This window comes from Symphalangus syndactylus, chromosome 13, assembly GCF_028878055.3.
Source record: "Symphalangus syndactylus isolate Jambi chromosome 13, NHGRI_mSymSyn1-v2.1_pri, whole genome shotgun sequence".
Classification (NCBI taxonomy): Eukaryota; Metazoa; Chordata; class Mammalia; order Primates; family Hylobatidae; genus Symphalangus; species Symphalangus syndactylus.
Genome location: NC_072435.2, coordinates 32,792,069 through 32,808,504, shown reverse-complemented (window position 1 = coordinate 32,808,504; position 16,436 = coordinate 32,792,069). Strand labels below are relative to the sequence as shown.

The following is a 16,436-nucleotide window of genomic DNA, read 5'->3' as shown; positions in this document are numbered from 1 at the left end:
CTGAAGCGGGAGGATAGCTTGAGCCCAGGAGGTTGAGGCTACAGTGAGCTATGATCACGCTGCTGCACTCCGGCCTGGGCAATATAGCAAGACCCTGTCTCTACGAGACAAGACTGATGTTAATATGAGGAACTCATGAATAAACGTGGCCAAAGCGTCCTCTCTCTTGCTCTAGGTCCCTGTCACCTTTTCTCTTGTTCGTCTCCAGGCATCACGATGGAAGTCCTCCCCACCCTTCCTCCCACCTGGGAAACCACCTGAATGATTTGCCTTCCACCTCCCCCAAAGTCCCGCCCCGCTCCAGCGTGCTGTCACTGAAGGAAGCTGTCGCGTTTTCCCGGACGTCTCTCCACAAAACCCGCCACCAAATGGGGCTTCTTTCCGGAAAATCCGGGAGGGCGGTCTGGAGGAAGCGCACCCCTCCTTACGTCACAGCTGCCGCAGCTACCCCAGCCTGGCGTAAGAGCCCGAGGGAGTTGCCCTGCCCTGACCCGGAGCCTTGGCGGGGAGGGGAGAGAGACACCCCACCCCACCCCGCCCTGGTACCAAAGGGCCCTGGGTGCCCGGGGCCGCCCGGGTGGAAGGGAGGGGCAAGGTTCTAAGGGGCGGGAACGTTGGGATGAAATTTGTTCTATTTCCCTAAGGAATGGGGCTAAGAAGGAGGTGGTTGCGGGTGGGCGCAGTCACTCGGCGATGGGCGTGGCTATGTGCAAGGGGCGGGGCCATTGGCAGGAAAGGATGCACCATTGGCAGGAAAGGATGCCCTAGTGGGCAGGGTCTATGGAGAAAGCGATGCGATGCAAAAGGGGGCGTGGCTAGTAGCAAAAAATTGTTTTGAGGGGGCGGAGCAAGGGCCTGGGAAGTTAGTTTGAGGCGGGGCCCGCAGGGGGCGGGGTCTGCAGGAGGCGTGGTCAGGTAACTGGGCTGGGTTCCCACTAGGTGTGGTCTGGGAAGTCTGGGGCGGTGGCAAGGTGGAGGGCGGGGGTGACAGCAGCCCGGAGCCGCAGAGCCTCAGCTTCCGCCTGGACCCAGCCTCGTGGGAGCCCCGCGGGTCCTGCCCAGGTGAGTGGAGCCCCGGGGCAGATCCAGAACCGGGATTATTGGGATGGGGAGTCCTCTCTTTCCAGGTGGGGCCACCGGCTCGCAGGGAGGATCTGGGGTAGAAGAGGTCGCCTCGCGAATGAGTGGGTCGCTGTGCGTTACGCGTGTCGGTGTGCCCGGGCTTACCTGGGCGTGCCTCTCTAAGTGTATTTCCTGTGCAGCACAGAAAGCCATTGTTTCCATTTCTGCCCGAGTGATCCTTTTAAACGGCGAATCAGATCGGGCCCCTCCTTCACTTAAAACCCTTGGGCCATAGAGATTAAAATTCAAAGTCCACCAGTTTCTGCCTGGTCTCTCCTGATCTCTCTAACCTCGTTTCCCTCCTATCTACTCCTTGCTCATCGTATTCCGGCTACACCAGCCGCCTTGATGATGTAAAATATAAAAAGCAAGTCCATCTCAGCTCCAGGCCTTTGCCCTTACTGTACCCCTCATCCGGGCGACTCCTCCAAATCTTTGCCTAACTGCCTCCTTCTGCACTGAGGTCTCAGTTCCAATGTCACTTTATAGGAGAGGCTGTCCTGTCCAGCCTCCTCTATCACATCTCCCTGGCTTGTCACTTTCATTGATAACTCTTAGAAATGGTCTGTCTTCTCCATTCATCTTGTGCTTGTTTGCAGTCTGTCTTGCCCAGCCTACTGCAAGCTCTGGAGGGCAGGGCGGTGCCGGGCTTTAGTCTCCTTAGTCACTGTATCTCTAGGTCCTAGAACAGAGCCTGGTGCACAGCAAGTGCTCCAGCAATGTTCGTCCAATGTCAAAAGCGAGTCCTGCATACATCTGTGTTTGTGTTGCCTGTACTGGTGGTTCCCACCCTCCACGTCCTCCCCACACGTGGACACATGTTTATGATCCAACTGGAACATGAATAATCCCCTCTCTCCTCTCCCTATGCTTGGTCTGATTCCTGATTCTGCCCCCTTCTTCTCTTCCGTGCCCACATAAATGATCCCAAAGGACTCAGAGGCAGGAGGATGACTTAGTTGGCCTTTGGCTGACCTATGGCCACCCTGTGTCCCCAAACTAACCAGAACCTTGCTATTTACTCAACTTCACTCTCACTAAGGGAGACACAAGACAGGAACTTGGGGTTGGGAGACTCTGAGACTGAGGCTAGCCCTGGTCCAGGTGACAAACAGGAAGCGCACAGGCATTCCAAAGACACACCTGGCTTCAGGTATGCGGCACTGGCAGCTGGCTCCCTGCCCAGCGCTCCTCCCCTAAAGCCACCTAGGGCTGGTCTGGGAACTTCCTGCTGACTCAGGAGGCAGGAATTTCTCTGCAGACCCTACCAGAAGACTTTGCAGGGCTGCGGGGAGAGCTTGCAGGAGAGTAAGAAGCAGATTATCTTCTTCTGGACCATCCAGAGAAATCTCCCCAACCAGACACCTGAGACACACTGGCCCTGAGGCCTGTGAGATTATCAGGAAACTACCAAAATGTCTGAGATCTAAATTGGATCATCATGATAACCAAATGTATGGGCTCCGAAATAGAAGGATCTGCAAAGGCAACATTGCTGTTTGCTGACATTGCTACGAAATGTGACCTTTTAAAAATCTTAACCCTGGGGTTACATTCTTTTTTTTTTTTTTTTTTTTTTTTTTGAGACGGAGTCTTGCTCCGTCACCCAGGCTGGAGTGCAGTTGTGTGATCTTGGCTTACTGCAGGGTCTGCCTCCCGGGTTCAAGTGATTCTCTCGCCTCAGCCTCCTGAGTAGCTGGGACTACAGGCCCACGCCACCATGCCTGGCGAATTTTTGTATATTTAGTAGAGACGGGGTTTCACTGTGTTGACCAGGCTGGTCTCAAACTCCTGACCTCAGATGATCCACCTGCCTCTGCCTCCCAAAGTGCTAGGATTACAAGAGTGAACCACTGTGCCTGGCCCCCAGCGTTGCTTCTAAAGCAAAAAATAGGGGTTAGACTTGCACCTATCCAGAGAACCTCTGAGTGTGCGCATAGGTTGCCAAGAAGCCATGGATGTTTGTAAGTTAAATTCCCCCTGACTGGGATGTTTTTTCACCCAGAGAGTCACCTGGCACACTCCCCAGAATTCCTTCCAGACTTTACTCAATGAGACCTTCCCCGGCCACATGATCAAAAATGTTCACCCAGCCTGGGCAACATGGCAAGACCCAATCTCTACATATATATATTTAAAAATTAGCCAGGCACGGCCAGACGCAGTGGCTCATGCTGGTAATCCCACTGCTTTGGGAGGCTGAAGCGGGTGGATCACCTGAGGTCAGGTGTTCAAGACCAGCCTGGCCAACATGGAGAAACCCCATCTCTATTAAAAATATTTGAAAAATTAGCCGGGCGTGGTGACACACACCTGTAGCCCCAGCTACTCAGGAGGCTGAGGCACGAGAATTGCTTGAACCCAGGAGGTGGAAGTTGCAATGAACTGAGATCATGCCACTGCACTCCAGCCTGGGCAACAGAGTGAGACTCGGTCTCAAAAAAAAAAAAAAAAAAAAAAAAAATTAGCTGGGTACAGTGGCCCATGCTCATAGTCCCAGCTACTCAGAAGGATGAGGTGGGAGGATCACTTGAGGCCCAGGAGGTCAAGGCTGCCATGAGCTGTGATTGCACCACTGCACTCCAGCCTGGGTAATAAAGCAAGACCCTGTCTCAAAAAAAAACGAACAAAAAAAAGAGTGTTCACCCCAGCACCTGTAGTTTCATTATATCCCATCCATGGTTTAGTTTTTTTGTCTAGCACTCACTCATGTACGCCATCATCTAGTTCTTTTCGGAGGTGCTGCTCCCCAGTAGAATGTCAGCTTCCAAGGACAGAGATTTCCATCTGTTTTGTTCAATGCTATGTCTCCAGGGCCTGGAACAGAGCCTGGGACCCCATAAGGTGCTGAATAAATAGGGGTCCAGTGAATTCATTAATTACATTTCTGCAAGATGGGGTGGCATGATGTTATCTTCAGTCATTTTTTTTTCCCTCAATTGCATTATATTTGGAACAGGCATGATGGTGACATCTGTAATCCCAACTACTTGGGAGGCTGAGGCTAGAGGATTCCTTGAGCCCAGGAATTCAAGGCTAAAGTGTGCTATGATCATACCTGTGAATAGCACTGCACTCCAGCCTGGGCAACACATGAGACCTCTCTCTTTACATGTAAAAAAAAAAAAGTCTGGGTGCGGTGGCTTATGCCTGTAATCCCAGCACTTTGGGAGGCTGAGGCAGGTGGATCACCTGAGGTCAGGAGTTCAAGACCAGCCTGACCAATATGATGAAACCCCATCTCTACTGAAAATACAAAAAAAGAAAAAAATTAGCTGGGTGTGGTGGTGCACGCCTGTAATCCCAGCTACTTGGGAGGCTGAGGCAGGAGAATCGCTTGAACCTGGGAGGCAGAGGTTGCAGTGAGCCAAGATTGCACCATTGCACTCCAGCCTGGGTGATAGAATGAGACTGTCTCAAAAAAAAAAAAAAAAAAAAGATTTGACGGAGCTGTCTCCAAAATTAAGAAGAGGATGGAAGGAGCTGACCCAGACATTCAAGAAGAAGGGCTAATTATTCCCATTTTACAGATGTGGAAGACTGAGGTCTGTTGAAAGTGCAGAGCTCAGCCCTGGCACCTTCTGTCCGCAAGAGCTCCATGCAGGTGCCACAGGATGGAGAAGACCTTGCTGGCCAACCCTGGTACCACGGCCTCCTGTCCCGCCAGGTACCACCCACAGCAGGCCCTCCCCTGGTGGGGAGCCTCTCCCACCCTTGCTGAGGACTCCTGGGTACCTGAATGAGGGACTTAGTGCCAAGGTCTATTGGGACAGGTGGCAGAGGGCTGGGGACTGTCTTGAAGGTTGGCTGGCTGGGGACTGTCACTATATTTAAATTATCACTTTCTTTGGGATGATGAGATTGGTGATGGAGCTTAAGGAGAGTCCTAACGCCCCCAAACTACTCTTGGCTCTGGCCGTCTCTCCCTCTGAACTCCATCTACCTCCTGGTATTTCCCTCTAAATGTGAGGCTCCCAAGCCAGGCACAGTGGCTCACGCCTGTAATCCCAACAGTTTGAGAGGCTGAGGCGGGCGGATCACTTGAAGTCAGGAGTTCAAGACCAGCCTGGCCTACATGGTGAAACCCCATCTCTACTAAAAATACAAAAATTAGCTGGATGTGGTGGTATGCGCCTGTAGTCCTAGCTACTTGGGAGGCTGAGGCAGGAGAATCTCTTGAACCCGGGAGGCAGAGTTTGTAGTGAGCCAAAATTGTGCCACTGCACTTCAGACTGGGTAACAGAGCGAGACTCTGTCAAAAACATAAATAAATAAACAAACAAACAAATCTGAGGCTCCCACCTCCATCTGAAACTCAGTTGTCACCCCTAAAAATTCTGGGACCCTGAGCATCTCATGAAATCATGAGAGGCAGTAGAGCTTAATAGTTAAAATCCCATAATCTAGACCCAGACACCCTAGGTTCGAATCCAAACCCTACAGCTTATATTGTGTGTGACCTTGGGCAGGATATTTGACCTCTCTGGGCCTCAGTCTCCCCATCTTTAACACAGGGATAGCAAGCCAGGCATGTTGGCTCATGCCTGTAATCCCAGCACTTGGGGAGGCTGAGGCAGGAGGATCACTTGAGGCCAGGAGTTCCAAACCAGTCTGGGCAACATAGCAGAACTCTGTCTCTACAAAAAAAAAAAAAGAAAAAGCAAAAATTAGCCAGGCATGGGTGGCATGTACCTGTTGTCCCAACTACTCAGGAGGCTGAGATGGGAAGATTGCTTAAGCCCAGGAGGTCAAGGCTGTGAGTGAGCCATGATTGCTCCACTGCACTCAGCCTGGACCATCGAGAGAGACCTTGACTCAAAAAAAAAAAAAAAAAAGGCCAAAAGAAAAAAATGGACCGAGCACAGTGACTCATGCCTGTAATCCCAGCACTTTGGGAGGCCGAGGTGGTTAGGTCACCTGAGGTCAGGAGTTCGAGACCAGCCTGACCTATATGATGAAACCCCATCTCTACTAAAAATACAAAACATTAGCCGGGCATGGTGGCACGCGCCTGTAATCCCAGCTACTTGGGAGGCTGAGACATGAGAATCACTTGAACCCGGGAGGCGGAGGTTGCAGCGAGCCAAGATCGTGCCATTGCACTCCAGCCTGGGCAACAAGAGTGAAACTCCGTCTCAAAGAACAAAAAAAAAAAGGTATAATAATACCTACCACCCTTGTTACAGGAATTACAGGAGTTAATACCCTTTACATTCAAAGCAGTGCTTGACATACAGTAAGGGCTACATACATGTGTCTGCTACATCTATTATTCAGTCCCCAGACCCCACGTTCAGCTCTGCTTTGCCTCTCTGTGGGGTCCTGGCCCTTCTACCTACCTACCCAAGCCTTTTTTTTTTGAGACATGATCTCACTCTGTCACCCATGCTGGAGTGTGATGGCTCCATCTCGGCTCACTGCAACCTCTGCCTCCTGGGTTCAAGCGATTCTCCTACCTCAGCCTCCTGAGTAGCTGGAATGACAGGTGCACATCACCACACCCAGCTAATTTTTATATTTTTTGGTAGAGGCAGGGTTTTGCCATGTTGCCCAGGCTGGTCTCAAACTCCTGATCTCAAGTGATCGGCCTACCTCAGCCTCCCAAAGTGCTGGGATTACAGGTGTGAGCCACTGTGCCCCACCCTTCCTACCCTATTTTGACACCAGCCACCACAGCTGGCATAAGACTGCTTGCAAATGTTTATAAAAGAGGGGGCCCCAATCTGGAAGCATCCAGCTAATGGCTTCTCTTGAAGCCACACTTGCGTAACAAGCCCAGTGCATTTACCAAATTAGATGTTGCATTGGTCAGCATCAGCTAGTGGCTGTAACAAACATTCCCAAGATATCACCAGCTAAACACAGTCAACATGTTAATGTCATAGTCCAAGGTGGTTGAGAAGTGGAGATGCAAATCTCCATAAATCAATCGGGAGCCAAGTGCATCTTATAGCTCTGTCATCCCTCTGGGCTTTGGGGAATATCAGCTGACAGATAAGGGACACAACCTATAAGATTGTGCAGCAGGGTTTTATGGGCCAGGTCTGGATATTTCCCATAGCCCTTCTACCCCACATCCCATTGGCCAGTTCTCATCACATGACAACCCTAGCTGCAAGGGAGCCTGGGAAATGTAGTCTACTTAGGTGCCAAGAGAAAGGGGGACACAACTTAGTGTGAAAGTTCCCAGTCTTTGCCTGCCACAGAAGTTTCACTGGGGTAGCTGTTCTTGGGTGGTGGGGGCGATGGTTGGGGGAGCCACCATTAACCACTGCTCTGGACTCATTCCTAATTCCCCTGCCCCCTGACCTCCATCCACAGAAGGCTGAAGCTCTTCTTCAGCAAGATGGCGACTTCCTGGTTCGTGCCTCTGGGTCCCGTGGGGGCCACCCCGTGATCTCCTGCCGCTGGCGGGGCTCAGCCCTCCATTTTGAGGTGCTCCGTGTGGCCCTGCGTCCCCGGCCAGGCCGACCCGCAGCCCTCTTTCAACTGGAGGATGAGCAATTCCCCAGCATACCCGCTCTGGTTCACAGTTATATGACAGGCAGGCGCCCACTGTCCCAGGCCACAGGGGCTGTGGTCTCCAGGCCTGTGACTTGGCAGGGGCCTCTGCGACGCAGCTTTAGCGAGGACACCCTGATGGATGGCCCAGCTCGGATACAGCCTCTCAGGTACTCACAGTCTCCCTGCCTCCTTGAGAACACCCAACACTCCCAGGGTTTTCCAACTCAATGGTTGACTTTTTTTTTTTTTTTTTTTGACTGAGTCTCACTCTGTTGCCCAGGCTGGAGTGCAGTAGCATGATCTCAGCTCACTGCAACCTCCACCTCTCAGGTTCAAGCAATTCTCCTGCCTCAGCCTCCAGAGTAGCTGGGATTACAGGAGTGCACCACCACGCCCAGCTAATTTTTTTACTTTTTTATTTCTATTTTTTTCCTGAGTGGAAGTCTCACTCGTTGCCCAGGCTGGAGTGCAATGGCACAATCTCAGCTCACTGCAACCTCCGCCTCCCGGGTTCAAGCGATTCTCCTGTCTCAGCTTCCCGAGTAGCTGGGATTACAGGGGTGCACCATGCCTGGCTAATTTTTGTATTTTTAGTAGAGACAGGGTTTCACCATGTTGGCCAGGCTGGTCTCAAACTCCTGACCTCAAGTGATCCACCCGCCTCGGCCTCCCATAGTGCTGGGATTACAGGTGTGAGCCACTGCACCCGGCCTTGGTTGACTTTTGAGGCCCAAACATTCTTAGTTGTGGGGGAGGAGGTGGAGATATCCTGTGCATCGTAGGATGCTGAGCAGCATTCCTGAGCTCCATCCAACTAGATGCTACTAGTCGTGACAACTAAAGATGTCTCCACACGTTGCTAAGAGTCCCCTGGACGTAGGTCACCTTGGTTGGTTGAGACTTATTGGTACAAAGTAACTGGACACAGGGTTTTCCAGATATTGGTGGGGGACACTGCTTAGGTGGGGACTACAGGTCTCTCCCACTTCTGTCCCCCAGGGCAAGGAAGTGGAGCAACAGTCAGCCTGCAGATTTGGCACATATGGGGCGGTCAAGAGAAGACCCCGCTGGGATGGGTGAGCGTCTGCCAGAATGGCCTGTGGTTCAGGGATTGGCTCTGCCACTCACCACCTAAGAGAGCTTGGTCAGGTGCAGGAACCTCTTGGAGCGTCAATTTCTTGCTTTAGAAAATGATGACAATCACGATGACTTAAAACACGCAGGCACTTTATGGGTGCTTAAAATGTGTGTTTACAAGGCTGAGCGCGGTGGCTCATGCCTGTAATCCCAGCACTTTGGGAGGCCAAGGCCGGTGGATCACTTGAGGTCAGGAATTCGAGACCAGCCTGGCGAACATGGTGAAACCCCATCTCCACTAAAAACGCAAAATTAGCCGAGCGTGGTGGCACGCACCTGTAATCCCAGCTACTCTGGAGGCTGCGGCAGGAAAATCGCTTGAACCTGGGAGGCGGAGGTTGCAGTGAGCCGAGATGGCACCACTGCACTCCAGACTGGATGACAGAACAAAACTCCATCTCAAAAAAAAAAAAAAAAAAAAAAAAGTGTGTTTACAATTATTCCAAGGAGCTGTACCTGTTCTGACCACAGCTTACCTTGCTAACAACTTCTGCTACATACCCTCCTCATGCTGGTCACACAGCCCTCCTTGCAGTTGTTCGAACCCTCAGGCTTTTATTCCCGCCTCGGGGCCTTTGCACTTTACATTTCCACCAGTGATGGGAACATTCGCATTCCCCTAATTGTTTCCTGAGTGGCTCCTCTCCATCCAGGGTAAGTTCCTCAAAGCAGTTGAGTCTGACGGTCTTACCTAAAGGAGGACTCAACTGAATGCCCCCTCATGCCCCTTTTTTCCCATCCTTCTCCCAACCCCATTCAACATGAGCCCTCTCTGCATCCCAGGCCCTGCACAGAGTGCTAGGATACATCAACGAACCAGAAAGAGACAAAGATCCCTGCCCGATGGGAGCCAACAGTCTATGAGAGGACAACAAACCATGAACCACAAAAATAAGGCAATTTTGTTTGCTTCAAGATGAAAATTAAAACACAGTAAGGCAAGGCCAGGCACAGTGGCTCAGGCCTATAATCCCAGCACTTTGGGAGGCCGAGGTGGGTGGATCACCTGAAGTCAGGAGTTCAAGACCAGCCTGGCCAACATGGTGAAACCCCGTCTCTACTAAAACTACAAAAATTAGCCGGGCGTGGTGGCGCATGCCTGTAATCCCAGCTACTCGGGAGGCTGAGGCATGAGAATTGCTTGAACCCAGGAGGCGGAGGTTGCAGTGAGCCAAAATCGCACCACTGCAGTCCAGCCTGGACAACAGAGTAAGACTCTGTCTCAAAAAAAAAAAAAAAAACAAAAAAACCAGTAAGGGAAGGGTGAGGTGGCTCGGGTCTGTAATCCTAGCACTTTGGGAGGCCCAGGTGGGTGGATCACTTGAGGTCAGGAGTTCGAGACCAGCCTGGCCAACATGGTGAAACCCCATCTCTACTGAAGAAAAAAACAAAAATTAGCCAGGTGTGGTGGCTTATGCCTGTAATCCCAGCTACTTGGGACGCTGAGGCAGGAGAATTGCTTGAACCCAGGAGGTGGAGGTTGCAGTAAGCCAAGATTGCACCACCGCACTCCAGCCTGGGCGACAGAGTGAGACTCTGTCTCAAAAAAACCAAAAAAACAAAAAACAAAAACAAAACAAAAAAACAAACAAAAACAGAGTAAGGGAGGTAAGGACTATAAAGATGGAGATGTATATTGCAATTTTATTTTATTTTTAATTATTTATTTTTGAGATAGAGTTGTGCTCTTGTTGCCCAGGTTGGAGTGCAATGGCGTGATGTCGGCTCACTGCAAACTCCAACTTCTGGGTTCAAGCGATTTTCCTGCCTCAGCCTCCCGAGTAGCTGGGATTACAGGCACGTGCATCACACCCTGCTAATTTTGTATTTTTAGTAGAGATGGGGTTTCACGACATTGATCAGGCTGGTCTGGAACTCCTGACCTCAGATGATCCACCCACCTCGACCTCCCAAAGTGCTGGGATTACAGGCGTGAGCCATTGTACCTGGGCAAGCAATTTTAAATAGTATTCAGGAAAGGCCCCATTGCAGAAAAAAATAAAATAAAATTGAAGGAAATGAGGGAGGTAACAAGGTGGATAACTGGGGGATAAGCAGGCAGGAAGAAGAGGCAGTGCAAAGGCTCTTGGGTCAGAACAAGAATTTAAGCTGTTCATTCAACCAAAAAATGAGGGGGCAGCTGGGTGTGGTGTTGCACGCCTGTGGTCTTAGCCACTTGGGAGGTTGAAGCAGGAGGACTCCTTGAACCCAGGAAGTCAAGGCTGCAGTGAGCCGTGATCGCACCATTGCACTCCAGGCTGGGCCACAGAGTGAGACCCTGTCTCAAAAGAAGAAGAAAAGGAAGGGCTGGGTGCAGTGGCTCAAGCCTGTAATTCCAGCACTTTTGGGAGGCCGAAGCAGGCAGATCACGAGGTCAAGAAATCAAGACCATCCTGGCCAACATGGTGAAACCCCGTCTCTACTAAAAATACAACAATTAGCTGAGTGCGGTGGTGCCTGTGGTCCCAGCTACTCGGGAGGCTGAAGCAGGAGAATCACTTGAACACAGGAGGCAGAGGTTGCAATAAGCCGAGATGGCGCCACTGCACTCCAGCCTGGTGACAGAGTGAGACTCTGTCAAGAAAGAAAAGAAAGGAAGGAAGGAAGGAAGGAATGAAGGGAGTGAGGGAAGGAGGGACAGATGAGTGTAGCTGAAGCAGAGGGAATGAGGGGAGAGTCAGAGAGGGAGACCGTGGGGCTCAGATTGTGAGGATTTTTCAGCTACTGTGAGCACTTTGGACCTTAACTCAGAGTGAGCCAGGCACTGTTGGATGATTTCAAGTTCCCAGAAAAGAGCGTATTCAAAGGCCTGGTAAATACAGTCTCCCAAAAGTCTTAGTACAGTTTTAAGTACTAATAGTCCAGGAGGTCAACATGCCATCAACTCACAAAGGACATCATTTGAAAGTTTAGGGTGAGGGGAGGGAACTTAGAGGAGGGGTCAGTAGGTGCAGCAAACCACCATGGCACACGGATACTCAGCCTCCACATTCTGCATGTGTATCTTGTTTTATTATTTTTTTTAGAGGAAATTAAAAAAAAAAGAAAAAGTTTAATAAGCTTGGTTTCTTTGACACTTATCTGAGTGTCATACCATACATAGCTTTGTGAATTTTTTATACTTTGTCTCTCTATAGATATCTATATTAATTATATATATATATTTTATATAGATATATCTATGGAGAGATATAATATATATTATCACAAAAAAGTAAAATATCTATCATATATAAATGTAATTATATATAGTATATAGGGCAACATTATACATTTAATGTTAATTTTATTTAACATATACTTAATTTTAATATATATTATATATTTATATAATATATAGATATCTATCTCTATAGATATGATATAGAGAGATATATCTATACTTAATTGTAGATAGACAGATATCTTTTTTTTTTTTTTTCGAGACAGGGTCTCACTCTGTCATCCAAGCTGGAGTGTAGTGTTGTAGTCATACCTCACTACAGCCTCTGGCTCAAGTGATCCTCCCACCTCTGCCTCCCAAGTAGCTGGGACCACAGGTGCATGCCACCATGCCCAGCTAATTTTCTAACTTTTTGTAGAGACAAGATCTTGCTATGTTGCCCAGGCTGGTCTGGAATCCCTAGCCTCAAGCAATCCTCTCACCTTGGCCTCCCAAAATGCTGAGATTACAGGCGTCAGCCACCACGCTCATCCTTTTTTTAAAAAAATTTTTAATTTCTTTGGGTCACTGCTTACCATCTTTCAGTCAGAGGGGCAAAAACAAAGAATTCAAATTTAGAATGTAGTATTCAGAATTCATAGGGTCAGGCAAGGTGGCTCATGCCTGTGATCCCAGCACCTTGGGAGGACGAGGAGGGAGGATTGCTTGAGACTAGGAATTCCAGACCAGCCTGGGCAACACAGTGAGATCCCATCTCCATAAAATAAAATAAAATATTTAAAAAATAACTTACAGAACTATAGAGATGCCAAAGTTTTCCAACCATGTGTAAGCATGTAGCATTTCTACTGTCAAGGTGGTTGAAATTCAAAACTGCACCCGGATAGGTTGTTATACCCCATTATTGGAATGAGTGGATAAATCAGGTGGGTGGTAGCCGATGAAGCTCTCACCCCCGCCTATTCAGCAGTCTTCTCTGTGTATTCCCATTGACCCCTCTTGTATGACCTCTAGGAGCCTCCACCATGCCTGTATCTGCCTTGCCCCGAACGGGCAGTGACCCCGCGTTGCTGAAGGCCCCCGCTCCCCTAGGAACTGTTGCCGACAGTCTCAGGGCCTCCGATGGGCAGCTTCAAGCCAAGGCACCAACAAAGCCCCCCCGGACACCCTCCTTCGAACTGCCTGATGCCTCTGAACGTCCCCCAACGTACTGCGAGCTGGTGCCCCGAGTGCCCAGTGTCCAGGGAACATCCCCGAGGCAAAGCTGCCCAGAGCCAGAGGCCCCATGGTGGGAGGCCGAGGAGGATGAGGAGGAAGAGAATAGATGTTTTACAAGACCACAGGCTGAGATCTCTTTCTGCCCCCCTGATGCCCCCTCCTGCCTGCTGGGCCCCCAGAATCGGCCCCTGGAACCCCAAGTCCTGAATACTCTCCGTGGCCTGTTCCTGGAGCACCATCCTGGGAGCACCGCCCTTCACCTGCTATTGGTAGACTGCCAGGTGGGTCACCTTCTGGGATGCTCCTCCCCAGGCCCAGGGCAAGACCCAAACATACCTACATAATCACTCTTCACCTGACTTCCCCATTCGCTTCTGCAGGCCACAGGCCTCCTGGGAGTGACCAGGGATCAGCGGGGCAACATGGGAGTCTCATCTGGCCTGGAGCTGCTCACTCTTCCCCATGGACACCGCTTGAGGTTGGAACTGCTGGAGAGGTGAGCCAGCAGCTTGGAATCTTGGTTGGGGGAGGCCAATTCCCCCCACTTCCCAAGGTCTCCAAACAGCTCCCCACTCATGGCTCCCCAGGGAAGAAGGGAGATGGGGCAATGCCACCTCCTGTCCCCCCTCACCCCTGCATTACAAACCTCCCCACTTCCCCCAGACCCTTGCCCTCCGCCTCTGCAGGCATGAGACACTGGCGCTGGCCGGGGCGCTGGCGGTGCTGGGCTGCTCGGGGCCGCTGGAGGAGCGCGCAGCCGCACTGAGGGGCCTGGTAGAGCTGGCGCTGGCGCTGCGGCCAGGGGCGGCGGGGGACCTGCCCGGGCTGGCTGCGGTCATGGGCGCCCTGCTCATGCCCCAGGTTCGTGGGGAGCAGGGACTGGAGGAAGCTGGAGTGCGGGTGACTGGGAAGACTGGAAAGGAGGCATGCGCAGGTCTCTTCTCTCAGGTGTCCCGGTTGGAGCACACGTGGCGCCAGCTCCGAAGGAGCCACACGGAGGCTGCGCTGGCCTTTGAGCAGGAGCTAAAGCCGCTGATGCGGGCTCTGGACGAGGGCGCTGGTGAGTGAAGGTCTGGGGCTTGGCATCCCTGGGGGCCCAGACCAAATTTAACAGGACTCAATCTAGTCCTATGCCCAGTCCCTGCATCTGTTCTAGGCCCGGTCCCTTCACCATAGGCCCCGCCCTCCACATGAGGGTTGGTCCTGGCCCTTTCCCTAGGCCCCGCCCTCCACACAAGACTTGTTCCTAGGCCACGCCCCCCCACCAGCCTTTGTCCCAGCCCCTTTCCCTAGGCCACGCCCCTTCGCCATAGACCCCGCCCTCCATACGGGGCGTCTGGTCCTGGCCCCTTTCCACAGACCCCGCTGTCGCTCAGTCCTAAGCCCCGCCCCTGCATTTGTCCTAGGTTCCACCTCCGCCCTATGCCCCATCTACAGCCCCAAACCCTGATCAGACCCTCCACCTCCGCAGGACCTTGCGACCCCGGCGAGGTGGCGCTGCCGCACGTGGCGCCCATGGTGCGCCTGCTGGAGGGCGAGGAAGTCGCGGGGCCGCTGGACGAGAGCTGTGAGCGGTTGTTGCGCACCCTGCACGGGGCTCGTCACATGGCCCGGGACGCACCCAAATTCCGCAAGGTGGCAGCCCAGCGCCTGCGAGGTGAGCGTTCCCTCTGCGCTGGACTGCAGACTTCAGAGCACCCTGCAAGTTCTAACCGGATCCCCCAAACCCAGCCTGTCCCAGGAGGGGAGCCTCTCGCCACGCCTCCCGGAGCCCCACCCAAACTGGGATGGCTGCACTCCAGGAAGGTTCTCACCCCAAGCAAACGCTGCATCCAGCGGTGTTGATAGGAACAGGGCCTTCCACCTCAAAACGGGCTGCCCTGCCCCCAGAGCCACCTCCGCGGGTCCCCACTCTCCCTTCCCACCTAAGACGATCCCGCCCCGCAGGGATCTCGATCCCCAAGAACGCCCTGCTCCCTCCAAAACGACTCCTCCCTCTTATCCTAGGGCAGCCCACCCGGCAAGATCCCCCACCTTCCCCGACAACCTGGGATCCCGTCCCCGGGGCAGCCCCACGTCCAGCCACAGCCCCTAAGGCGGGACCCCCAGGATCTGGCACCTGGAACAGGCCGCCCCCTTGCACTGCAGTAGAGCCCCTCAGGCACCCCACCCCCATTCCTGCAGAGAGCTGGAAGCCCCCTCCCCTCTGACCCCGCCTAGTCATCCCGCAGGTGGGGCAGGTCCTTCCCGGGCCCCTGTTGGGTCAAAGTCCTCTGGGGAGAGGAAGGTGCGGGGAGGTTGGGAGGGGCAAGGCGGGCGCCTGGGCCCAGCCCCCAGCCCACCTGACCTTGCTTCCAGGATTCCGGCCTAACCCGGAGCTGAGGGAGGCCCTGACCACCGGCTTCGTGCGGAGGCTGCTCTGGGGTAGCCGGGGCGCGGGAGCTCCGCGCGCTGAACGCTTTGAGAAGTTCCAGCGCGTCCTCGGCGTCCTGTCGCAGCGCCTGGAGCCTGACCGCTGAGAGCGCAGATACCCTTCTTCACACCCGGGACCCCCAGGTTTTTGCGAACCCCAGAAGAGACCAAAGAAGTCGTCCCAGGCTCCTCACACCTCAGGTGGAATCCTGCCCTGTGCCTCACAGAAGAGGTGGGGAGCGCAGTCAGGGTCACCTGGGTCATGGTGAACATGTGACCTGCAGATCTGGCATCAGAGGCCAGAGTTCGAATGTGACTCCACCTCTTAAAAGCCGTGATTTCTAGCAGATGACTTCACCTCTCTGTGTCTGCCTTTAACAAAATCATAGCGGTACAGCAGCTCAGGCCCATAATCTCAGCACTTTGGGAGGCCGAGGCGGAAGGAAGGCTTGAGGCCAGGAGTTCAAGACCAGCCAGGGCAACATGGTGAGACCTCATCTCTACAAAAACTGAAAAATAAAAAACTCTTAAAAAATGTAAAAGTTGAGGCTGTGTACTTTCTAAGAATTGTGGCCGGGAATGAGACGGCAGGTGGAGAATGCCTGGCACACAGTAGGTCTTCAATAAGTGCTACCCATTCTCAGAAGCTGCAGTGCATTCAGAAGGGATGAAACTTGGTGTCCTGGCCAGGCGCGGTGGCTCACGCCCATAATCCCAGCACTTTAGGAGGCCGAGGCAGATGGATCACTTGAGGTCAGGAGTTCGAGACCAGCCTGGCCAACATGGCAAAACCCTGTCTCTACAAAAAATTAGCTGGGCATGATGGTGTGTGCCTGTAATCCCAGCCACTTGGGAGGCTGAGGCAGAATTGCTTGAACTA

The 16,436-nt window shown here is 52.5% G+C and overlaps 1 protein-coding gene across 11 annotated transcripts in view; it reads left to right on the top strand.

The window, feature by feature from the left end:
* The first annotated feature begins 325 nt into the window (after positions 1 to 325).
* Positions 326 to 16,436, top strand: part of SH2D3A (SH2 domain containing 3A) — a 19,082-nt gene continuing 2,971 nt past the window's right edge. Inside the window, exons 1-10 of one of the 11 annotated variants that reach the window (XM_055240221.2) lie at positions 940 to 1,062; positions 4,653 to 4,789; positions 7,444 to 7,793; positions 8,626 to 8,702; positions 12,944 to 13,425; positions 13,525 to 13,640; positions 13,831 to 14,005; positions 14,093 to 14,204; positions 14,616 to 14,801; positions 15,503 to 16,098. In XM_055240221.2, the coding sequence (XP_055096196.1) occupies positions 4,721 to 4,789; positions 7,444 to 7,793; positions 8,626 to 8,702; positions 12,944 to 13,425; positions 13,525 to 13,640; positions 13,831 to 14,005; positions 14,093 to 14,204; positions 14,616 to 14,801; positions 15,503 to 15,663 (1,728 nt within the window). In that variant the 5' untranslated portion in view covers positions 940 to 1,062; positions 4,653 to 4,720 and the 3' untranslated portion in view covers positions 15,664 to 16,098. The other 10 variants (XM_055240220.2, XR_010115263.1, XM_063615832.1 and 7 more) reach the window with 10 other exon arrangements.